Source organism: Diadema antillarum, unplaced genomic scaffold, assembly GCF_040938485.1.
Source record: "Diadema antillarum isolate AM-2024a unplaced genomic scaffold, OU_Dant_1.0 seq00001815_RagTag, whole genome shotgun sequence".
In the NCBI taxonomy this organism is placed as follows: Eukaryota; Metazoa; Echinodermata; class Echinoidea; order Diadematoida; family Diadematidae; genus Diadema; species Diadema antillarum.
Window position 1 is genome coordinate 259,850 of NW_027272490.1, and position 27,403 is coordinate 287,252.

The 27,403-nt window shown below is 39.6% G+C and overlaps 1 protein-coding gene across 1 annotated transcript in view; it reads right to left on the bottom strand.

The window, feature by feature from the left end:
* Positions 1-27,403, bottom strand: part of LOC139712527 (sterol regulatory element-binding protein 1-like) — a 43,514-nt gene that overhangs the window by 15,331 nt on the left and 780 nt on the right. The window contains exon 2 of the mRNA XM_071624340.1: positions 5,375-5,775. Coding sequence (XP_071480441.1) covers positions 5,375-5,775 — 401 coding nt within the window. The remainder of the gene's footprint in view (positions 1-5,374; positions 5,776-27,403) is intronic.

The following is a 27,403-nucleotide window of genomic DNA, read 5'->3' on the forward strand; positions in this document are numbered from 1 at the left end:
TCCAGGTTACTTCATAGTTTTGGCATCAAAAGAAAGCTCTTCAGTTGCTCTTCAAATAAAACAATCTAGAAAAAAAAAATACTCTCCTACTTTTGTACTGTAAACTGGACCCCTGCAGCAAACTGATGCCCCGACTCATTCTACAGCACGCATTTGAGTGCGCATCTAGGGTAAAATCCCTAGTATTCGGTCATTTAAGCTTTTCTGCAATATTTTTTGAACTAAAATAATACATTATACATCATATCTACAGCAATGTATGTGAAATATATCAAATTTCTTTAATCTTAATGTTCATTTTGTTAAATATCTCACAGAATATCACAAAATCCAAAAATATATCACCTTGAAAATCCCCCAGAATACGGTCACCGCGATCAGAACTCCGTCATGCGATATGCGCGTTCAAAGTCAATGCGTGTTCAAGGCAACTGAAAAATGCGCCGCATACTAGTCACTACCTTGTTGGCGCATAATTGCATCGGGGACATTGCGGCGCCCATTGGTGACCGAATACTGGGGAATTGGCACTTGCATTCAACCCTTGTACATTGAGTCACTGCATCGGAACATACAGAAATTTTGTTTTTCTTTTGCGTTTTTGAGGATACCATCACACTCTGAGCTTGCGATAAGCAAAAACTCCCGCAAGAGAACGGCGTATTTCTCAATTTTCAGCGCTTTTTCGGCGACCCACACTCTTAAAACTGGGCTTAATCTGCGCGCGCTTTGGGAAAGGCGTGCCGATTCTGCACTTTTGACGGTGAAATTTGAGATTTTGGATGGATTTTTGGAGGGGACTAAGGGACTTTCACGTTGTGAATGAGTGTGCAAGTACACTGTACATGTGAACTGATGTGATTTGCAGGTGTTGTGACAGCAGAACTTACTGGCTGGTGATTAGTGATATAAGTGACCAAATTCCGGTAGGTGACTGAATACTGGCTATCTTGCAAACCTCAAAAAATGTGCAGCTTGAACTCCCAAGTTTATTGACCCTACCTGCCAAAATATCAAAAAATCTATTATATAAAATCCATAACAATTCCCGCATCACTACCAAAATTTAATCGTTTTTTCCTTGTGACAAGTTGTGTCATTCTCAACCTTTCCTGTAACGTTAAGTTTCATTCAAATCTGTTCACAACTTTATGAGTTAATTTGCACAAACAGTCCAACTAACCAACCAACAAACAAATGCCAATGAAAACATCACCTTCTTCCTTGGTAGAGGTAAATACAAGTATTTGTAACACACTTTAATACTTAGAAAACTAATATGTTATACATACAAATGTATAGTGCAGTAGAAACTTTACTTACAACATTACACACACTAACATCACTCAGCATACTCAGGCAAGTCTTGACTAGAGCATGGAGCTACAAACTTGTAGCTCCATGGTAGCTCCATGACTAGAGCTAGTAGAGCACCAACAAGCAGCTACATGTAGGTACCGGTATGATGTCAAAAGACAGATAATCAGTCACCCTCATGCAGGGTAAAAGAGGTCTGCTAGACATGCTAGAGGTTTACTAAATTCCTAAATCACAACAAAGGTCAAAGCTACATAGTGAAAGTGTACTAGCGCCCAAAGATTTAACCATCCACTAAGACTGAAGAGCTGATAATCAGGGATTATCTCGTCTAGATTAAGCATCAAGCATCCAACTACAGTAGCTTTCAACATTTATTAACAGGGTATAACGGCAACAATCTAACATTAGTTTGATAGACGAATGAAGTTCTGACTAGGCTACCTACCAAAAATTAATTAAAGTATCAGATCACGTTGATGAACAAAGCTCAGTCAAGACAAGGGTTAGTAGAGAAGTCCGGCACATCCCCCTCTCCATGCTTTTACCACAAAATAAAAATCTTGGAGCTCCGACAGCAGGAACATGCAACGACTGTACATCCCACACAGAATTGTGCCAGAATAGCCACTAAAGGAAAGCTGCCTTGCTGGCAGGGGCTGAAGAGCGACAAGCATGACAGGACTTTGTACATGGGCCACCCCAGCCAGCCTGCATGTGACTACCATGTGCCCAGCTGGCAAGCATCCCTCCCTTTCTCTGCATGACATACGTGTAACTGTACATGCAGTACGGGCCTGATATCGAGGTTGGGACATGGCCAATGGGCGGGGAGGCACCCCATTCAAGGGGCCTTGGCCTTTATTGTATGGCAGTCATGCTGCACGGGACAGCAAAGAGTCATAGTCTCCATCCTAGACATGTTTTGCCTGTTTGCTCTGCAGTTAATTGTTTAACATGGTCTTTCTTCTTGATTGTGTGAATCAACAAAATTGTATCTCTGCTTTGGGGTCTATACAAGGCAAAATAAAGACACACAAGTGGAAAACTTACTGAATCATACATTTGACCACTTCACTGCGAATCAACAGTGGAAAAAGAAACCTTCAAAAAAGGTCCGTGTTATGAGACTCTGAGAGTAAAACAAATTTACAAGAATAGATGTAGGCCTACTTTTAATATGTTTTGAGATTAGTAGGTATACAATTTGAAATCACAAATTGTATTGTTGCACATATACATGTAGTACATATGTTCCATGCTTTTGTACTGTAATATTTGGTATGTTTACTTATATTCTGTTATATACATTTTAATAAAAAAATACAGAAGGAAAAAAAAAAATGTTCAAAAGAGAATAGGCCCTATCTGCTATTCATTATATACAAACTTACAAACAATCTTCTACTGAAATATCAACTGAAACTACATGTACAAGGCTAATAAGAATTATTGAATCTGGTATTCCAGAGATGAAGAGGTCAGAGTTGCTAGTACTGGGGTTGGTGTACTGTATGCTGCTGCCAAGGGAGCAAAGTGATTGAGGAGGGGTGGGCAGGGCAGTTCCCCCTCCCTCAGTACAGTCAGAGAGCTTTAATACTACTCTAACGTAAAAGTGTATTAAACAGTATCATGCCATCTGATGCAAATGTACTAATAACATCTAAGCTCATTCTGATAATGGTCCTAATATTGTCCTAAAATGTGACTTATATTCTTTTGCTTGAGAAAAAGCTTATCAGGTGTACAATGTATGAGCATGAGACAGATTGATGACACAATCTGAGTCTCTAATAAACCTAATTCGTGTGAGAAGTCTGGTATTGTGTGGAATTTGAAAGTCAAAAATGCAAGAAAAAAAGCTGAACACAAGAAAACTATGTCACTCGTTGGATCACTAAAGTCTACATTGTACGTGCAATCGATAGCTCAGAGATTATCGATTTAAAATTTTAATAGAATTTCACAGACCTTGAAAAAAGCTATTACAATTGTACATGACAATCAACTTCATATACTGAAACAATTTATTAATCTACTACACTTATTGTGAAAGATCATAGAGACATGAGAGCCAATGAGATGGGCCTTGTTTTATCAAAAGATCAAATTGATTATAAATTTCCTTAACATAAAGGCTGCCATAGACTTATGATAGAAATCAACTATATAATCAATTACAACTCTTCATAAAACAGGGCTCTGGAATTATTAAAGAAAGTGAGTAAATATACATGTACAATGCAAATCAATCCTAGTTCATCAGGATGCAAATCATAAATTGCTAAAGGAATTTATAAATTCCATTTATAAAACCTCACATACAGCTGTACAGCTACGATAAATCCTGGTATATGATGGACAACTGAGATCTTCTTGACATCTGAATACTGTACAAGCTGTTATTTCTGTGAATTTTGCAATCACAGTTGGATCGCAAATTTAGCAACATACGAAAAGGTCTACACATGCTAGAGTAATAGTGCATTCACTTTAGCATCGGCATCAATTCGCGAAAACATCTCGCAAAAATGTCTATGACCTCCTCATTTGCAAAAATATTTGTACACAAAAATAACAGCGTATACAGTAAGATACTGACTAGAAGAGTCTAAGCTAGTTTCACAGTTCCACTTTGGGCACGAGCAGAAAAAAAGGACATTCGTAACAACAGGGATGTTGGTTTTTTAATTCCCTGGGATAAGCATCTGTGATGTAACGATTATTCATGTAATCTTTATAAATGCTGCTTGCCAGCACATCCCACCTGACAGCAAAAGTGGTACTTGGCAATATCTACAGAAAGAGACTGTTAATATATTTTAAATATATGCTTTCACAGGTGTTAATTGATGGATAATTCTGGTCATAATATGGTCTACACAGGTTCATTCTTTGTTTGAACCTAGGACTGATGAATCCAATGAATATTTACGTAAAGTTTATGCATTAAATGTTGCTCCAAAAAAATAGGTGAAGTGCCCCTAACAAGCTGAGAAAAAAGAAAGGTACAAGTAATTCATACCAATGTGCCCATGAGCTAACTCCAAACTGGTTTATTGTAGTCAGTTAATCAAAATTTTAAAGATAAGGCAATCACATTTCTATAGGAAAAAGCACATGGGGCCCCTATAGGCGTGTCTTCATCAGCCCGAAGTTCAAACTAGCGGGACATTTTGCGGTCTTGGAAAATAGACCGATACAGCGAATGTGCGTCTTCATCAGCTCGAACAGCCTGCTTCGGGAAATTAGTCCGAAAATTGACGCATGCGCACTTTGCAATATTACTCTGCCTGGCTCACGGTTCGAAAGTGGATTTCCCCGCTCAAAATCTCCTATATCACCGTATGTACGATTCTACAACCAGTTCAGTGAGCAGTACAGCAAATTCTCTCCAAAGGGATATTAATAACGCTACTCTTTCTTCTGTCCAGTGAGGCATCATATATGAAATTAACGAATTGCAATGTTTAAACAAATCCAAAATGCACACAATCTGCAAGAATCTTCAGCTAAGGTAGAGTGGACCAGAAGAAGAAGTTTACAAAAAAACAGCTAGCATGCACGGCACTGAGTTTTAATAGGGAGGTGAGAGAAATCACCTCCCTGGTTTTAAAGATTACAACAACAGTAGGCCTATATAGTACACACATGTGATCCTTGAATACACCGTGCGTGTAATGTACTATATACACAATCACTAGCTGCTTGTACATGCGCTTTCCATTGCCAGCTGGCTAACCAGAAGCGTGGAGGGATCGAGAAAATTTCGGGCTGATGGAGACGCACCCAAGATAGCGCGCTATTTCACGAATTAGCGCTCTAGTTGACGAACTAGACCAAGATTTTTGGGGAAATTTTCCCGATCAAATAGCGCGCTATCTGCGTCTTCACTACACAGATAGCGCGCTATTTTGACATCGGACTAGTCTGGTAACCGCAAGATAGCGCGCTATTTTGAAACTTCGGGCTGATGAAGACACGCCTATTGAATAACTTGCATTTCAAAACTCTTAAAAATAAACAATATGTACATGTGCATGTGTATGAAGCTTACCTGCTGCTGCTGTTGCTGATTCCCAAGCAAGAGGGCTACCAGATTGGTGAGATCACTGGACACACTTATCCCTGGCTGGGATGTTGTCTCTGCCTGCTTCAGCTGGGCAACCTCCTGCAACAAGGTCTCTCGTTGCTGCTGTTGCTCCTGCTGCTGCGGGACAATGCAGACATCTGGCACTTGCTCCACCACAGTCCGCTGCTGTGGTTGCAGAAGTTGCGAAGGTTGCTGTTGCTGTTGCTGTAACTGAAGGGTCAGATTCTGTTGTTGCATGTGAGGGAGTTCCTGCTGATTGGTGCACATCCCTGTCAGCTCTTCCTCACTCATCCCAAGGAGGCGCTCTCCAACGAGGTCTGAGTAATCCGACACATTGAACGTCAAGTCGGAAAAACTCATGTCCTCTGCAAAAGAATGAATGGGAATATCACAAAGTCAATGATTTATGGATGTCACTATCACCATGATCACAGTCTTAGCAGGTCTATAGGTAGTTTTATGCTAGAGTCATACACGGCCGGGTAACAAAACGGGTTTGATCTGGGTGAATATGAGCCGGATTAGTCCCAGAATGGTGGGCAATTTATGCTACTTGTACAGTCACACACGGCCAGATTTCGAAACAGGTCCAGAAGGAATTAAAACCATATCGTCCAGGCTCGAGCCGTAGAGACCCGTATTGACCCGTATTGAACTGCACAAAAATCAGCTTTAAAATCCTCAACTGAATCCCTTTCGACCCCTATCGACCCGTACCGACCCGGATGTAAACCTTGTCATCATCTGTTGCATGAAGGCAATGCGGTATACGGCAAGGGTCCATAGGGTTTTGCGCTGTGGGTTGCAGCGGGTCGATGCAGGTCAATGCGGTTCGACCCGTGTCAATTTGGATATCAATACCGAATTGAAATCAGTGAGAAAATTTTGAACATGACCTAAAAATTTTCCCCGCCGTATCGTAGCCCCTGGAATCCATCAGGAATTGACACGGGTTACGATGCGTGTCAATGTGGGTCTGTACCATGTTTACAGCTCAAACCGGGTCGATACGGTTTTAATTCCTTATGGACCCGCCATCCGGTATGAAATCCGGCCGTGTAAGAAACTGGCATTACAATTGTAAAAACTATCAAGCTCAGGATGTCACTATGTCATGGTGATGCTGCAAACCACTGCTACATAACATATTTCACTTAGAATTAGAAAAGCACACTCGAATCATCAAATTTTTACAAATTGTTGTATTAAGTGTGAAATCAAGATGATCTCTTTGTTTTCACAGGTTAAAAACATATCTTTATCGGGTATAATGCACCCAATTTAACACCACTGATACTCTACTGTTTCACTGAATCAACATGGCAATGCAATAACATACAGCATAGATTCTACAGGAGAATGACATGCAAGTACGGGTTGTCCATCATACTTCACAACTTGCAAGAACCTTCAAGGAGTGAAAGAGGCAAATTAAATCATCATCTGTTGCATCTACCTCTAGAGGCAAAGCAGAACAAAGCATAAGACAATACAATGTATACAGATGGATGATAGAGATTGTAGTATTCACTCCCTCCTGCCAGCAATGATTCTCATTAATAGACAATATACCGGATACCAGTAGGGCCTACTGTCTACATGAAATGACTAACAAACTTCTTAGGCCAAGTAAAAAAAGAAACCAGTTTCTCGTCCTCGCGCGCATCGATTTTGGCCGCCGCATCGATTTTTTTACTATTTACTATTTTCAAAATGGCGATGAAAATACCAAGAAATTCATAATTCTCGTCCCATCCCGCTCCCCGCCCGCATCAAATTTCAGTTGCCGCATTGACTTTTTTTTGATATTTATGTACTATTTTTTCGGCCGCCAATCGTGATTTCTCATTGCTAAATACGCCTTGCGTCCTCTACTTAGTACAGCTGTAGCTTATGTAGTGCGTATGTAATATAACGCATGCATTTCACACTGCGAGCTCGGCAAGAAGCTTCGAACTGTAGTTGGATGGGCGCGCGGCGGGCCTGGGCTGGCTGTGTGATGTATATGTACAGCGCACTCGGTACGTCGTGAACGCGATAGCGGCAACATTTTTTTCGAACAATCGCTGATATTCCACGCATATTTCGCGCATTGTTCGTATTTTTCCCCGTTTCTCATATTTTAAGCGGATGAATTGTACTGTGCAAATGCTTGTGAGGATTGTATCGAGTTTGAATGTATACATTTTCATGTCATTGTGACTATGTGCATGTGTGTGCAGTGTCGGAAGGTACGGTGCCAGTGCAGTGGCTGGCCGTGCCGGCCGCGTATGCGTGTCTGTAGCTGTCAGGGTCCCATCCAAAGATACTGAAGTAGTAGAGATAACAAGATACGAAGGCGCGCGATAACAATGGACACAAAATGGCTACCCTACATGACGATACAAAAGAGAGCTAAGTACAAACTCAGTACACCTAGGAACATCATTCATTTCCAAAGGTAGTGGTATTTTTGTTATCTTAAAAAGATTTAAAAATTATAATCTTAGCTTTTTATCGATTCGTGTCTTATTAGTTAAGCGTCTTTGGTCCCATCCCCCTTGTCTGTCAGCTATCTGCACGCACGCATGAACACATTCGAATGTGTAGAGGCGCAAACACTGCTCTGTACAAACGTTGCATCTGACAGCGATGTACTAGTTTGTATTCTATTTTGAAGAGAATATGAATGCGCTTTTCCAGCAAATGTAGAATCATTAAATGGGTGTATCTACAAAATAAATAACTTTTCCACGGATTCTGGTTTCTCTTGTATTTCTGCGGGATACTTTTCTTTACGATGTAAATTCATAGACACGGCCGTGAGTCGTAGGCCTATCACCTGAAGTGTGATTGAATCATTCATCATCCAAATGATGAGTGATTATCAAATGTCTTTTAGAACATGAAGAAACATCTTTAAATGTTTAATGCTATAATGCCATATCAGTATCATTTTGACATCCATGTACCGGCCAGTTTCCATTTGAATGTGCTACAATTGTACTGTGAAGAGATGCAGATAGGCTTACAGCGCAGCTGTGTGGACACAAAAAGTCACAAACACCAATGATAAATAAAGCAGTCTTTTGAATATCATGGAATTTATTTCAGTCGTACATTTGTTGATAGAGTGTTTTATACCTGTTTCAATTAATAGCACAATACATCAGAATTGCAAGTACACTGGTATCAGAAATGCCATTACAACACTAAATACATGTACCAGTTTTAAGATGGTCATTTTCCCTTGACATCTGTAGTGGAAAGGAAAAGCAAATGTATTTCTGCATGCATGAAGTTTCATTTCAAGTATGGTACATATTTATATCTATTTGTTTGAAAATGCACAGAGTGCTGGCAAGACATACACTTGGGACCTGGTCTCTCATAACACAGCTACCGCATACCAGAGTCTTCATAAATTGGATATAGAAAATAGTAAAGCCCTCTCTCGTTACCTTTCTCAAAATTACCGGACGAGAAACACATGTTACTTTCATTTTGACAATCCTCGAAAAAATAGTAAGATATCAAATAGTAAGGACCTCCCTCATCGCCTTGCTCAAAAAACCCGGACGAGAAACTACTTTCTTTTTTTACTTGGCCTTACACTTCCATGGCCATCTTCATGCTCTAGGGAGAAGACCAACCAGCAAGCCCAAGAGAAACAATGTACATAAGAATGGAGTGAGTGAAGTGTGTCCTCACTCTCGCTGTCCAATCTTAGCACATCCTCAATATCATTTTGAACAGAGATCATCATCCTGATATCAAAACTGCTCACAGTCACTGCAATATGCAATGACGTTCGTCTGTGATCATATTTCATGGCAGATCATTTCTCAGGTGGGATAACAGAGAAGGAGGCATATTAAATGTCAACCAGAGCACATCATTGATCCTTGACCATGAATTAACCACAGATGAGCAGTTGGTCTCTTCATTTTCAGTGGAGTGGCTTGTGGATACCGATTGGTGCCTGACCCAGGACCAACGCTGCCAATGAGCAAGATGTACATTGTACGAATGTACATAGATTGATACAATTCCCTCCAAGAAATACTGCAGGCAGACGTGACAAGTGGGTCCCCTAGCTCTGAACACAGATTGATATGTCTTTAAGTCTTGGCAGCTGTTAAATGATCATCCTCTGATCTGCCAGAGCATTTACTGCTGGTCAGTTCTCAACAGGCATCTGATAAAAGCCCTTGTCCCAGTTTAGAATTTGGCGGTCAGATAAATCCTTCCCAACTACTTGGCAAGAGAGCACGTGCACAAAGCATGTCCCCAGTGCTATTCCCCACGTCTTTAAAACACGCTGCCACTTATAGCATACAACTTCATCCAATAATAGGACACCTATTGAACAGCTTCCAGGAATTATAGTCTCACTATGCAGACCCTGTGCTGCATGAAAAACACACTGACTGGAAGCTGTACACAAAGAAAAGTTCCTTGGAGGTCATATGACTAGTGACTACTCTACATAGCCATGACAGACAGGAACAAATGGACTGAAAAGGCAAAAGACAACACACTAATGGAATAAAATCACAATATCTTGCCACTTCATCCTACATTTGTTATTTCCTCAGTGGTTCATCGTGCCTGCTGGCAGTGACACTGATGTCCGACCCTGATCTCTCCTGACTGCTCACATGATATGCATATGACCAGCAAACAATGATTTATGATAGAGGGATGGCTGAGGCTGTGGGAAGGGCTGGCAGGACCTGGGGAACTCTGTTTGCCTAGGGAGGTTTGCTGGTTCACATGTAGCTTCCCTGATCACCTTGGTGTGACCTCTGTGATACTTACATCACCACTCAAACTGGAACTAATGTTGCTATAGATCTCACATCATAACCCTGAGATGCCATGATCTTGACTTTTCTTGACATACAATTGTACATGTAGATAGCCAATGATAGCTTCAAATACACTGCTACAAATTTACCTATGTATGGTATTTCTGATATCTGGCAAATAACCCACTGTTAGTTCACAGAACCAAGGGAATTTTTTTTGCTAATCATAAGATATATTATCAACCACCATGGCATTATTTTGCAATATATGAAAATGTGTACGTATCTACATGTATCTATGCCCTGGGCCCTGTTTTATCAAGATATACACATTTTGTAATTTATTCAAAATTTCCTTACCTGTTACCACACAGGATGCCATAGACTTGCCATAGAAATTAACTTCATAATCAATTTCAACTCTTCATAAAACAGGGCCCTGATATATGTTGCATTCTTGCTGCTGCATGCACCCCAACATTCTCTTCACAAAAACTGTGACTATCATCCAGAGCTACCAAGTCTCACGCATTCTGCATGAGACTCAAGCATTTAGGGTCCGTCTCACGATCTCACGCATGGCACCCATTTTTCTCACACATCGGGCGATGTCTGCAACTTGGGCCTATAATAACGAGCATAGCTCAAAGGATTAAAGTGACAGTTGCAATTGAAGGTATATACCATAGTTATGGGTAAACTCGGCCGAGCGGGTAAAGTCGGCCCCCAGCGCGCGCAGTACAACTACTTGTACAATTTAATGCGTGCGCTGGGGGACGACGACTTTACCCGCTCGGCCGGGTTTACCCATAACTCCGGTATATCCCTTTTGTCTTTCAAAATAAGTGAAAACAAGGAAAAGCAGAAAATTAAGCGGTGCGTAATATATGTCCCCGCCGGAAGTAGCATTTTGTAGCAAAATGTACAATATAGGTAAAAAATCAAGGTCAAAGGTCAAAGAAGTCAAAGGTCAAAATTCTGTGTAGAAGTTTTGAAGTGCTCACCTAGTGCCATCACATAAAGCAAACGGAATCGAAATCGGGTTAGAAATGGCGAAGGAGTAGCATTTTGTAGCAAAATGTACAAAAAATGTAGGTCAAAAATTAAGGTAAAAGGTCAAAGAAGTCAAAGGTCAAAATTCTGTGTAGAAGTTTTGAAGCCCTCACCTAGTGCCATCACATAAAGCAAACAGAATCAAAATTGGGTAAGAAATGGCGAAGGAGTAGCATTTTGTAGCAAAATGTACAAAACAGGTCAAAAATCAAGGTCAAAGGTCAAAGAAGTCAAAGGTCAAAATTCTGTGTACAAGTTTTGAAGCCCTCACCTAGTACCATCACATAAAGCAAACAGAATCGAAATCGGGTCAGAAATGGCGAAGGAGTAGCATTTTGTAGCCAATGTACAATATGGGTCAAAAATCAAGGTCAAAGGTCAAAGAAGTCAAAGGTCAAAATTCTGCGTAGAAGTTTTGAAGCCCTCACCTAGTGCCATCACATAAAGCAAACGGAATCAAAATCGGGTAAGAAATGGCGAAGCGGTAGCATTTTGTAGCAAAATGTACAATATAGGTCAAAAATCAAGGTCAAAGGTCAAAGAAGTCAAAGGTCAAAATTCTGTGTAGAAGTTTTGAAGCCCTCACCTAGTGCCATCACATAAAGCAAACGGAATCGAAATCGGGTTAGAAATGGCGAAGGAGTAGCATTTTGTAGCAAAATGTACAATATAGGTCAAAGGTCAAGGTCAAAGGTCACAACTGAAATTCTGTGTAGAAGTTTCAAAGCTCCCATGTAGTGCTATCATATAAAGCAAACAGAATCAAAATTGGCTCATAAATGACAGAGAAGTAGCAAATTGAAGATTTTGATCACACACGGACGCACACACGGACGGACACACGGACGGACACACGGACACACACACGTACGGAGCCCGTTTCATAGTCCCCTGCTCAAACTCGTTCGGCGGGGACAAATATAGTCACTCAAGCATGTACCTGATCGCACCATTAAGAGCTAAAAATTTAACGGGCCGTGGGAGGGGGGAAAACCCCTCCCACACCTTCACTCGCGCGCACATTCGCGCTCCGAGATGCCGAGTCATGAAAATCTCACTCATAAAATTTTTTTGAACTTGGCATCCCTGTAGCATCAGTTAATTCTTATTCTTATTCTTTACACCATTCTTTACACCATTGACCACATTTGATGAGAAGAGAAAATCCAAAGCACAAAAATAAAGGAATTGAACATGAAATTCCTTTTGCTTTTTTTTTTAAAAGAACTTATTTTGTGAAAATAAAGTTGTCAGTCAAATTGAAGACTTTCAGCACTTTCAGACACACTGAGTGTTTATATATATCTATATTCATACATTTTGATATGAGGCAATTTAGATGCAACGTCCTGATGAATAATAATATGATGCCAGTGATATCATATGACAGTAATAATAGTGAAAGTTTGATATCAAGAATTATTACCTATACGAGGTAGTTTTGGAGGCAATTACAGTTGGTATTTTGCAGGGTCGGGAGTTCAGCAGGCGACATTAGAGCATATCACAAGCATCCGGGGGTTTTACATATACAGTGGACTCCTGTTATAACGAAATCCTCGGGACCGGCAGTTTTTTTTCGTTAGATCGGAATGTTGTTATAACTGAACAAATAAACAATAGAAATACATATAGTGGATGACATTGCAGCTCAAATTTTTACTTCGTTATAACCAGAATTTTGTTATAACCGAGTTCGTTATAATAGGAGTGCACTGTATAACAGGGAGGTGGGAAGAGAAAGAGTGGAATCTCTCTCCCCACCTCCCTGCTCAAACATTCCGATCGCCCACAAAAAGAAAACATTCCAGGACGTCCAGGGTGTCAGTTACACCAGTTTCCTCTCACCTCCCTGGTTACACGCACCGCAGAAGAACGCTGATAAATCAACTCATACAAGGTCGACCACTTACAGCAGCACTAGGCATCAAACAATGACTAGTCCATTTGTGCTCAGTAATTGCACAGTGACCATTAGTTTTACAACTCTCCAACTTTAAACAGAGAAGTAGAAATAAAGTGTAAGAGCGTTCAGATGTTTGAAGTTTGCCTGTTACAAATACATATGTATCTTTGAAGTTGGAGTTGAATGAAATACATTGATGAAGAATTTTGCAATTATTCAACATGTTGATGGTCTACAGGTAGTCAAATGTGGCTTGATCTGTATCATAGTGTATAGCCGTATTCACATATTTTCTTAATTTACCTAGGGGATAGGTAATAATTATGATATTGACTGGCCTTTCTTTCGGGAGGTACCAGATAAATATTGCCCTCGTCTTCGACTCGGGCAATATGCTTTCAGTTTGGGCAATATTTTCTGGTACCTCCCTCAGGGCCAGTCAATATTATATAAATATTATCATCATGTATCAGCATTATTACTTGGTGATTCCCTGTACATAAACTAGTAGTGCATTCATGTCCTAATGCCCTACATAATATTTAGATATATCATGGACTATGCAGTGTGCTAGACCTTCAGTAGTGTAGTTGTATGAACTTTACTACATTGTGGAGCCTTGTTGCAAGCAGTCTAGCACAGGCATGGCTTAACTTTTTTTTTTTTTTTAATACAAATGGCATTTTTATGCAATGTTGTTTTTACATGTTACTATATTCGCATAAAGTTACATTCTAGTTCAAGAGTAATTTGCGAAATTAAACAAAACAAAACAAAAACAAAAACAAACCAACAGATAAAATTCAGCTGTTACAGTATGTTTAGCACAAGCCAAACTTAGCCATATAAAGATCCTTCTTGGCTGCTCATACAACAGATCAACACAATTAGTGAAAGTGAAAACGTGAACTCTCTATAAATTCTGGTGCTGGTAGGAGGAAGTAGCCTTTAAACAACGTGTTGACTTTTCATCACATGACAGTCACATGTTTGCAATCAATGATTACATGTATACGCTGTATAAAAACCGTGTAAGAATGTTTTTGTTTTGAAACCCACTGTCCCCTCCCCCCCCCCCCCCCCCCATCAAAATTAACTCAATTATGTGCTCTTTGGCTATTATTGGTATTCAGTCTGTGTACAATGAAGTCTGATCAGGAAACAGGGGTTTTTCACAAAGCATAAAGATCTACTGTAAAAGTGGAAATATTCAGTGTTGAAATTTTAGTGCATTTCGCGCAACCAGAAACTAGCACAAAAATAAAAGCACGAGAATATTTTTGCTTGCCATATGTTCCTGTAGTTGATGAAAAACACATAAAACTCATCTTACCCCGCTAAGCGCGAAAATATCCACTTTTACAGTAATTTGTAAAAACAGAGTTTGATGATAACTGATATTAAATATTTTCCTGTGTCTGCCCCAGAGTTCCGAACACATTGTTCTCATAGCCCAAGGTGGCATATCTCAAGTCTATTATATGCAATTATGAAATGTAATTTAGGTAAAACAATTCCTGAGCCATATGCACATCCTCACAGTGACATTCATCCTGATGCAATATGCTAAAGATTGTCAGGGAAAGGAGTGGGATATGGGCATTGCGTTCAATCTTACAACTCCATCATATAGTGAAAACAAAGAGATGATACATGATTGTACGTGAATCACTTGTAAGTAGAATCTGCAAAACTTACAGAAATCATCTACAAGTAGAGTTAACAATGGCATAAAATATATCAATTGTATGTCATGACAACTTTCTAGGGATATCACTATATACATGCACAAGTTGTAAGTATTCCTAAAAATAATACCACTTTCTTTGCCTTTTCCCATGGCTTTATCTTACTTTTTAATGCGAGACATAGAAGTCAAGTGAATTATTCATCTAATTAGGGGACTGACTTGTTTTATAAGGTTGGCATTACCATAAAGACCATATCCCTCTACACTCCATGGCTGACCATGTGCTGAAATGCCAATTTTTCTGTATGATGCCCATTACTGTACTCATTGGCCCAATTTTAAATGTACATACTCTTATCAACATGATCTGAACAAATAATAATGATGATGATAATAATAATAATGATAATAATAATAATAATAATAATAATAATAATAATAATAATGATAATAATAACAATAATAATAATTCAAAGTAATTTCGACATGTAGTTTTTCAGATATCAACCTGTCATTTCTCCCACATATTTCTGAGAGTTCATTTTACGTTATGAATGCCGTAAAAATGCAAAGAAACTTTATCTTCATGCATATTTTACGCTATCCCTGGAAAAGAGGCTAATTATTTGTCGTTTTGTTATATACCCTAATGAAAAGTTTAGATTTCCATGGATTTCCAACTAAATTCTAAAACCACCACATTCCTTGATGTCTCAGCTTTAAGCTGATACCAAATTTGGCTGCCACCTTTTGCCACTTTTTGAGTTAGAGCTGATTTTCCGCGACACATTACATCTATTTTGGACCTTGCAGCCGCATAGGAATGCTGACACTATATCATACAGGGCCACATGAGGGCGGCATTTCTTTTTATTTATCATTTTTTTCTCGCACGTTAAAGGCACAAAAACATGAATAACACTGAATAAGAGGTAAACAGAGTTATAAAATACATGTATAGGGCTAGTCCGGTACCTAAAAGACTCCTCTTCCGAAGACAAAAGAGTACATAATTGCACATAGCCAAGGCCATAGCCATATTGTCCATAATTGTCATAGCCACTACTGTAAACATAGCTACTCCCTCTGCGATACAATTTACATGTTATGGACACCTAAATACTTCGATCCTACTCTTGATTCATGCAGATAGAACGTTATACACTAAAACATAGAGATTTTATTCTCATCGGTTACTCGTTGGAAGCAAAGTCTGTTGCTTTCCGGCCGCTCACAAATGTGTATAGGATCGCAGTTTGTGAATCCGATTGCAGGTCAATGTCAGACATTGCTCGCGTGATCCTCATCGGACGATCTTGCCTCATTGGATCATGCCTGACATGTCTGACATTGACCTGATAGGCGACCAATACAAGTCGAATTCATCAGACTGTGATCCCATGTGGGTTGTCGGAAGCAAACAACTTTGCTTCCGACGACTGATGAGAAAAAAAATCATAGTGGAACGTGAATGAATTTATAATTTAATGTGATAGTGATTCCGATAAATTTTTCATGCAAAAAATCTTTTATTTTAGCTTTTCCAAGAAACTTTCCAACACGGCAGAATCATTCTTAGTTGCTAAGTCATAACCTTTCATTTTCCTGATTACTGACTTCACAATTTGTTATCTCTCCAGTCAAATCAGACAAAATGTTTTTGGCACTTGTATGAATTGATATGGCATAGGCCTAAGGTTATAATTATGAAGTAGAGAGATAAGAACTATATCGGAGATTGACTTTATATCGCACATTTATGACCTGCTAGAACTAGAATAAAGTGAATAAATTCACCCAAAAGTACAGCGTACATCATAAACTTATATTCTAACTAGTTTACACGGACAACAGTATCATTTTGCAGTATGTGTGTAATATGGAACTTTCAGCATAAATTCGATTCTTTTAACGAAACCCGAATGTACACTTTCTGTGACATGTACATGTAAGCGTCGTGTATTCAATGGTAGTATATTGTAAGCAGTGTCAGTGAATGTGAAAAAATAAATCAATCTTTAAAGAAAAAAAAATAACAGCCTAAGATTTGCATTGCTTTATTTGTCATTTACAGACAGATTTTTGGTAGCCAATGAAAAAACAGCATCACAGTGACGTGAGTTTGAAATTATGTTCAATCAATTCTACGTCCCCAATTACCCCTGAACACCACATTTGGGTAAAAAGAAACCATGGAATATAATTTTGGCGCACTTTGAGGAATTTTTCAATGAAATTTACGTCACATATATTTCAAGTCAAGCTGATTCTACGCATATTCTCAAAATTCATCTATACCCTTTAAAACGTGCGCGTACGCGCGTGTTGAAATATTTGTATGCTCAAATCGAGCTCAAAATTTTTTTGCACACGTTTCAGACCATTTGGAGCATTTTTTGATAAATTGAAAAAATTGGACGGACGCGTACGCACGCGCGCATATACGCACGCACAGCTCATATGCAATAGAAATTTCCCGTTTTTTCACTTTGATCGGATGTCTGAAATGTCAAGGAATATTTCTGCCACGTTTCAAGTCAATCCGACTCAATATGACGTCATACGGGCCCGTCAACGTTGAAATTCCGCGCGCGCGTCAATGGCGATATACAGTGCAACTATGCCAAAAAACCGCCAATTTTAAATCCGATAATACTCGTCACGATGGACGGTGACCCCCAAATTTCTTTACATATTTTGAAAGCTGATGAATTGTACATGTCATGTCATGGGTTGGCGATACAGAAAAAATGATTAAAAGATATCAAATTTCTTAATAAAGTAAAAAAAGTAAATTTTCAAAATGACGTCATCAAATTTCAAGTTCACTCGAGCGTATCTCACTTATCCTTTGCCAATTTTCACCCAAATTTCAGTATGTTGTAGCTTATTAAATGGTCTTTCATTCATGTAATAACAACATTTTGATTGGATGACGGCATCACCTCATAAAAATGGATTGAAAGTAATCTTGTCAAATTTGACCAGTTTACGTGTTATCTCTATGGGAGTGCAGTTTTTCTGGAAATGAAAATTGACATGACTGTCTTTTTCGAGCACTAGCTCACTTATGCTTTGGTGAATTTCTCCCAGATTTTGATATAATGTAGCTGAGACTTTGGGCTATCGTAAGTGTGCCCTTCATTTTTTCATACGGTGTCGGGATCACGTCCAAAAACTTGGTTGAAATTAAAGCTTATCTTCGATGTATTTTCATATTCCTTTCTTTTTGCAACTTTCTTTGCAATAACTCAAGAAAAACAAGTCCTATCAGCCCAATATTTCGCACATGTTTTTTAGTTCATGTCACCTACATTATTTCATAAAATAACAACTACTTGATCGGACACCATCTTGGGTATGTTAATTAGGGTCAAAGGTCATGTTTTATCCTGTATCTTGGTGAATACATGTCCTATCTTTCCCATATTTTGCACACGCAAAGACCATGTTAGAAGAATCATTTCACAAAATAACCACTTTTTGCTCAGATGTCATCTTGTCTGTGCAAAGTGGGGTCAAAGGTCATATGTACTTTTTTTCTCTATCTTCGTTATTACGTGTTATCTCTATGGGAGGGAATTTTTCTAGATGTGAAAATTGACATGACTGTCTTTATCGAGCACTAGCTCACTTACCCTTCTGTGAATTTCTCCCTGATTTTAATATGTTGTAGCTGAGACCTTGCGTTATCGTTATGTGTCCTCCGTTTGTTCATACGACATCGAAATCATGTCGAAAAACTTCGCTAAAATTAAAGCTTAGCTTCAGTGTATTTTCATATTTCTTTCTTTTTGCAACTTTCTTTGCAATAACTCAAGAAAGACATTCCCTATTACCCCCATATTTTGCACATGTTTAGCTCATGTCATGTACATTATTTTATAAAATAACAACTACTTGATCGAACACCATCTTGGGTAGGTAAATTCGGGTCAAAGGTCATAAATGTTTCATCCTGTATCTTGGTGAATACATGTATAATATTTTCCATATTTTGAACACGCAAAGACAATGTTACAAGGATCATTTCACAAAATAACCACTTTTTGCTCAGATGCCATCTTGGCTGTGCAAAGTGGGGTCAATGGTCAAATATACTTCATTCTGTATCTTCGTTACAGTGTATACGGAATTTGGTACCAAAGATGGCAGACCCGACTCCCTTTTCTATATGAGAATCCAAACATCACACGGCCAATGTCCCTAAACACAGATGAAACCTGTATGGTCATGCCTAATGGAATCAGGACTGAAATCATTGATTTTCGAATAGATCGGATCACCTAATTTGTCAGTGCTGACAAATTCCAAGTCTAGTCAGTTGTTGTTGTTGTTGTAGTTTTGTGTTTAGTGGCGTTTTCCATTCTCTTTACTACGCCAAACACTTGTCTATAAATTTCTTTTCCTTTTATCATTTTTTTTCAAATTTTTTTTTTTTTTTTTGGTAATGAGTATCCTTGGTCAGCTGTCGGTACGTCTATTTGCCTGCTTAGATATCTTCAGGCCAATCCGGCTCATCCGGCTTGAACTAAGTTGTGCGGAGGCGCAGGAGTCGGACGTCTTTTTCGTTGCTCTGATTTTTCTGCAAGAAAATTTTCTCAAATACCCTTTTCTGCTCAAAAATACGGAAATGGTTACTTGCATATGACCTTTTGATCATTTCTGAGCAATCCAGTCGACTTTTGTCAAATCATTTTTGCTTCAAAAAGCTCAATTTTAGGTGCCAATTTTTTGGGTGCCTACAGCAAAGCTCAAGGCCAGGCCATTGCCCAGGTCAGGGTACTCCCGGCTGTTCAACCAGGCACGCGTACTTCATAGCCTACAGGCAAGTTGCATGCGACTGACAAGGTTACACAGAGGTCATGCAACCCAAAGGAATCAGGAATAGTGGAGAAGCCTGAATAATGGATACACTTCAGAAAACTCTTTCTAAGTTATCACCTATCAGCAAAGATAAAAATCCTAGCATTCAGGATGGGAATGTAAATGATTCTGAATTTGATGATGACACCTCATCAGAAGTTGTATTGAAAGAGTCTACTACAACAAGCCATCATCCGGATGTTAATAAAGGACCTGAACGTACGTATGCATCTAAACGTACCGGAACCAAGAAACAAGCCAGTTCTAAAGCAAAACGAACTGTAACCTTTGCCGACTTAAGCAACCATGGCCGCGATCAGGAGAAAAGAAAGGACTTAGGTCGTGCAAGTGGTAAGAAGGGATCAAGCAAAAAGGACATGATCTGTGAGTACTGTAACGAAGAGGGCATGACCCATATGATTGAGTGTGAAGCATGCGAGAGGTGGTCGTGCCCGGATTGTCACCATGTGACACTAGACATGTATCATTTCTTCACTGACGATAAGAATAGAGCCCACTGGTTCTGCAGAGATTGTGAATCAATTGCAATTGAAGCAGCAAAAATCAGAAAGAAAACTAGAAATGTCGCTATGGCGACTGGTATGCCTCCGCCATAATGCATGATTCTCCTAATAGGTCTATAGTACATGTGGACAATGTGTGATTACATTTTCACAAAATTGGCAAAATATTAAAATGACATGTTTGTCACAAATGTACTGAATGTTTACCTTCCTTGACCTATGTTTAATTGGATGAATAGGAGAGCATGTATTTAGGGATTTAAGAACTATCTTGACTTTGACCATTTCATAAGTTTATGCACTGAGTAATTTTCAAGGTATGGAGAAAAAGCGCAATTTCTGTATTGAACAGTAAATTGTTATCATTTTCATCTGGCCTTTGATTTATAAGAGAATCACTGTCAGGCAGAACATACATAAATTCAGCATGTTCTAAGTTTCAAGATAACTTGAGCCACTTCCGAGATATGGAGAAAGAATTAAGTTCAGCACTTTCACTTGATCTTTGACCTTTTGACCTTTGACCTTCTTGGCAAAAAAAAAATCCCAGAGAATCTCTATTGGGTTATACATGCATACATCAAGTTTAAAAAAAAAAAAAAGTCCTGCTGGCATTGCATAAATATAAGGAAAATAGTAAAATTTTGAAGTATTGCCCTTGACCTTTGACCCCTGACCTTTGACCCCATGAACCCTAAATTCCCTAGATAACCACTGCCAGTCAGTAGATGCATATATATACTATGTTCCATGAAGATACCTTGAACAATTTCCAAGATACAGAGAAAAAGGTGAAAATTTAAAATTTTACTTGACCTTTTGACCTTTGACCTTTTGACCTCATGACCCCAAACTTTCACCAGAGAATTTTAATTGGGTAGTACATGTATACACTAAGTTTCAAGAAAATATCTTCAGGCATTGCATAGATATGGGGGAAATGGTAAAATTTTAAGCATTTGACCTTGACCTTTTGACCTTTGACCTTGAGCATGTGCACCCAAAAGTTGATAGGCACAACTTCACCCCCTAATACACATACATGCCAAGTTTCATTAGGATACCTCAAAAGGTTTTGGTAGTTACCCTGTCCACAAAATTCATTACGGACGGACGGAAGGACGGACGGACGGACGGAAGGACGGACGGACGGACGGACGGAAAGACGGACGGACGGACGGACGGACGGACGGACGGACAACCCGAAAACATAATGCCTCCGGCACCACTTCGTGGCGGAGGCATAATAAGTAGCAAAAATGTAACAAAAAACTTATGTAACAATGTAGAAAGTGAAATGAAGGAAACTGTAGAGAAGATACTGAAAAATGCACAGGAAACAATGAAAGAGATGGTGAATGATGGAGTTAAAAAGCTCAGAAAGTCTTATGCCGATGTGTGTAGAGATCAGGCTGAAGTGGATGCTAAGGTCAAAGGAGGATTACCAAATCCTGCAATTACTGTACTACAAAGACCGCACACGGGAAAAGTAAACAGCACAACTGATACTGATAGAGACAGTTCTGATGAAGGTAACTTGGACTCGAAATATGAAGTCGGGAATGTTGTGACTATGACTACAATGGCGGAGATCATGGACAGAGAAAAGAGAAAGAATACTGTATACGCTATATATTTCGCGGGGGTTTTATTTTCGCGAATTTCGCGAGTTGGGAGCTATTCGCGAATTTAACAACACGCGAAAATATTACCTTCCAAAATGAATCCCTTGCCTTGATGATACGAAAATTTCAGTACTAGTAGTAGTAAAACTGTACCATGTCATGGCTTACCGAACAGACCATATACTAGTACTGTACTAGCTAAGCTTGTTTACGTACATATAGCACGTCCACGTCTACTTATGAATACTGTAGAGAGCCAATCCATTATCGCAAGGGGACCACTCATCAGAAATCTAGCGCGATGGACTTAACCACTTCAAAAATGTTGAATTCTAGCTTACTAGTTAGCAGAGTTTGGTAAGTTTTTTTTTTTTTCATGCAGTGTATAACTAGCATTCTTATTTGCTAGTAAGTTGAAAATTCACACTTTCTTGGCCACTTCATATTTTCTCTGGTCCCCCAATCGCAAATTTAACCACTCGCGAAAATGTGTGACAGCGGCAATTCGCGAAAATTTATGTACGCGAAAATTATAGCGTATACAGTAATGTTGTTTTCTACAACATACCTGAGTCCCAACAAGAACAATTGCACGACAGGGTTGCGGAAGACAAGAAAGCAGTCCTAGATATCACCAAAAATGGCCTTAAAGTACACAACATCCAAATAGTTAAAGCCATTCGCCTTGGAAGTAAACGGCAGAGTAAGACGTCAAAACCCAGAGCCCTTCTGATCCATTTGGAGAGCCCACACATGAAAAGCGAAGTACTTTCTGCATCTAGGAGGCTGCGACAAACAGACAAATGGAAGGACACATACATATCCCCTGATATGACAAGACAACAAAGGGAGGAAAGCTGGAAATTAAGACAAGAACTCAAGCAGAGGAGAAAAAACGGGGAACAGGACCTAATGATACGTCAGGGAAAAATTGTGACAAGATGGAGGAAGAATCAGCCAAAAAAGGTGAAGGGCAACAGAGACAAAGGAAAGCCAAGTGAAGCGAATCTTGAAGCATATCCACCGGAAAGCACTCAGGATTCAGCTCTACATAAGCCACACTGCATAGACGATGATAATGACATTCAAGTAGATGGAGTATTTGGAGCAGTAGGCGGGTCTCCAAAGACCCAATGACTTGGCCATAATAATGGAGGACCCATGGGAGGACTAGAGTTTACACGTGCCGAGCACAATCATCTGAACAACTTCAAGGTATTATATACAAATGCAGACTCTCTTATAAACAAAATGGATGAACTGCAAGTACTTGTTGGAGAACATAACCCAGAAGTAATTATGATATGTGAAGTTATCCCGAAATCGGCACCCTTAATGTATTGCATGAACTAATTTAAGTTGAAGGATATGATGTATTTACAAATATAGACAAGGAAAATAAGCACCGAGGCCTAGCGATTTACGTCAGTACAAATCTCAAGGCTCAAGAAATTTTTTTTGAGTTGAACTACACAGAAAACATTTGGTGTACTATCCAACTGACAGGAAGTGACAAGCTTCTGGTGGGATGCATCTACAGGAGCCCATCTAGCAAGATGGAAAACAACAAATTATTATGCGAACTCATGGAACTGGTTAGTGAGAGTGGAGAGGAGTACAAACTTATCATGGGGGATTTTAATTATCCTGATATTAATTGGAAGAGAGCACATGTGGACTCTACTCTCAATAACTCATCAAACATGTTCCTCACTGCTACACAGGAATCGTTTCTTCACCAGCATGTATATGAGGCTACACGTTTTAGAAATGGACAAAGTGCCAATGTGCTTGATCTCGCATTTACCAATACTGCTGATATGATTACTTCAATTGATCATCTGCCTCCACTAGGACTGAGCGATCACGTGTGTTTATTAGCAGTGTTAGACATTCTGCAGAAAACAGAGGAGACAACAAAGGGGAAAAAACGTGTAATCTATCAGAAAAGAGACTATTAGTGGAAAAGTGAGCAAAGAAAATGGGATTCCATCGGGATCCCGATGGAATCCCATTTTCTTTGCTCACTTTTCCACTAATAATTTATATTCCTTCTGGTCAGTTTATTCTGTCTTTATTTGTTAGAAAAGAGATTACATAACTATGAATGAAACACTGGAGACAATGGACTGGGAAAAAGATCTTACAGAAACGAGCTGTGAACAGGCATGGAATATATTTCTACAGAAAACAAAGGAGTGTGTTGATAAACCATGTGCCTTTACGGAAGCACAGTAAAGACAAAAGACGAAATATCTACATAACAAGACCCATCTTGAAATTATCTAAGAAAAAGACACGTTGCTGGAAACGCTATAGAGATGATAATAAAACAAGAGAGGAAAGGGAACAAGACTTAAAGGATTATAAACAAGCAAGAAATCAACTGAGGAAAGCTACAAAAGCAGCTAGCTGAAACTTTGAAGCAGACCTCGTTGAGAATATTGACAAAAATCCCAAAGCCTTTTGGCGTTACGCCAACAGTAAGGTGAAGAGTAAGAGTCGTATTGTGAATCTCGTGAATGAGGATGGTCAACTTGCTCAAACCGACAGTGAAATTGCAAACTTTCTGAATGAATACTTCTCTAGCGTATTCACACAAGAAGACCTGCAAAGTATATCTGACATACAAATACCTGTACAAATGGACTTACCTATTCTCAGTGAAGTAAAAATACTAGTGGATGATGTCGTAAGCAAACTAAAAACGCTCAACGCTAACAAGTCAGCGGGTCCAGATGGGATGCATCCTAAGGTGATGAAAGAACTGGCAGAGACTATTGCTGAACCTTTGACATTGATCTACAATAAATCTATGCAAGAAAGTAAACTCCCACTGGACTGGAAAAAGGGCACCGTAATACCTCTTCACAAGAAAGGTAGCAGAACACAAGCCTCTAACTATAGACCGGTAAGCCTCACCTCTGTTGCGGGAAAAGTAATGGAGAAAGTTCTTCGAGATGCGATAGTTACTCACTTACTTAGTAGTGACTTACTCTCACATAGTCAACATGGATTTACCCCTGGAAGAACGTGTGCAACTCAATTACTATATGTACTAGAGTATAAGAATGGGCACGGTTGCTGGATGAAGGGACGGCGATTGATGTTCTCTATCTCGACTTCAAAAAAGCATTTGACAGTGTCCCACATGAAAGACTGTTGCTCAAATTAGAGGCATATGGAATCAGAGGTAAACTCCTACACTGGATTAGAGCATTTCTGACAGGAAGAGTACAGAGAGTCTTCGTAAATGGAGAATTATCCAACTGGTCACCAGTAGCAAGCGGGATACCGCAAGGCAGTGTACTCGGACCAGTCCTCTTCCTGATCTTCATTAATGACCTACCACTTGACGTGAGGAAGAGTAAAGTAGCCCTATTTGCTGACGACACAAAACTGTATAGTACAGTGAACACACCAGCACAGATCAATGACCTCCAAGACGACCTAAACAATCTACATAGATGGTCTGAGAGATGGCAATTGCCTTTTAATGAGGACAAATGTAAAGTACTCCACATCGGTAAGAGAAACCCTGAGGGAAATTACCGCATGCAAGGGGAAAATCTGCAACCAGTAAAAGCCGAAAAGGATCTTGGAGTGATAATTGACTGCCAGCTGAATTTCCATCAACATGTGTCATCAGCGGTTAGTAAGGGATATCAACTACTGGGAGTTATAAAGAGAACTTTCTCACAACTAGACAAGACAACTCTACCAATTTTGTTCAAGACCCTAATTCGACCACACCTAGAATATGGGAGTGTTCTATGGCACAACAGGTACAAAGAAGATGCAATGAAAATTGAAAGAGTCCAGCGGAAGGCAACCAAATTGGTTCGCGAAATCAAGGACCTCCCATACCAAGAAAGACTTAAGCATCTGAATATGTACTCTCTGTTCTACAGAAGAAGAAGAGGAGACATGATTGCTGTTCATCAAATCATGCACGGACTTCTCAACATCTAACAGGACCACTTCTTCTCCCAACCTACAAGTAGAACCACAAGAGGGCACTGTTTCAAGATCCAGAGAGAACATTGCAGATTGGATGTTCGAAGCAAGTCTTTCAGCAAACGTATAACACAGGACTGGAACAGCTTGCCGGAACATATAGTGGTCTTGCCAACAACTGAAAAATCTAAAAGATATATTGACAAATATTGGTGGGAGCATCATTTTGATCTCCGAGTCCCATGACTCCACTCCTGCGCATGCACGCATGTCGTACTCTGTCATACTCAGTTAAGTACAGGCCAAACAAGAAGCAGTGATCAGGAATTACAGGCCAACGCCTTCTTCCCGTACCAGATGATGATGATGATGATGATGATGACATTGTCTCGAGCAGACTTCTCAGCCGTTATCAACGGCCGGCGGCCTAGGCTAGGGCCCCTCCGATATGCAGGCAGTAGAGTCCGATGCTTACCAGCACAGGAACCTCAATTGGTCCGATTCAGAGCCAAACAAAACAAACAGGCAATATTGATAAAATACAAATATATAATCACATATTTTAGTAGGCAAGTAAGCAATCTCTGGGCTGTGATATTAGTACTACTAGTGACAGGCGCGCCGGAAGCAGTTTTGGATTGGGGGGGCAAACATTGGAGGGGGCTCAAGATTAGACCATGCATATGTTACACAATACACACACACACACACACACACACACACACACACACGCACACACATCTAATATATATATATATATATGTAAAGTGGCGTACGGTGGGTCGAAACATGGGGGGAACCATAAAGTAATTTTGACGGTCTGTATGCCTGTGCGTGTGTGCGTGAGCAATAATGGGACTACAATACATTACGGAATGTGATACATTCAACAACGCAGTCATTGAGGAACATTGTAAGTTTTCCTTACATGGATTATGGAATGACGGTGTGAAACGATCGACAAATTAGATACTGTCAGCAACATAAGGTGAATGGCATAACAATAAAATGCGATCGAGCGAAGCGAGCGAGCTTGAAAATTTTGATATTCTACAGTTCCAAAACTGGAGTTTTAATTGTAGCTACATATTTCGCTTTGAAATAAATGGGGGCGCATCGGGCGCAACTGCTGGCAATTATTGGCAGCAACGTTAGGAGAATGGCATAACGATTCAATGCGAGCGAGCAAAGCGAGCAAGCTTGAAAATTTTGACATTCTACAGTCCCAAAACTGGGGTTTGTAGCTTTATCTTTCACTTTGGAAATAAATGGGGCGGCGCATCGGGCGCAACTGCTGGCAATTACTGGCAGCAACATTAGGAGAATGGCATAACGATTCAATGCGAGCGAGCTTGAGAATTTTGACATTTTACAGTCCAAAAACTCCCGTTTGTAGTTATATCTTTCGCTTTGGAAATTAAGGGGGGGGCATCGGACGCAACTGCTGGCAATTACTGGCAGCAACATTAGGAGAGTGGCATAACGATTCAATGCGAGCGAGCGAAGCGAGCGAGCTTGAAAATTTTGACATTTTACAGTCCCAAAACTCCCGTTTGTAGCTATATTTATCTTTCGCTTTAGA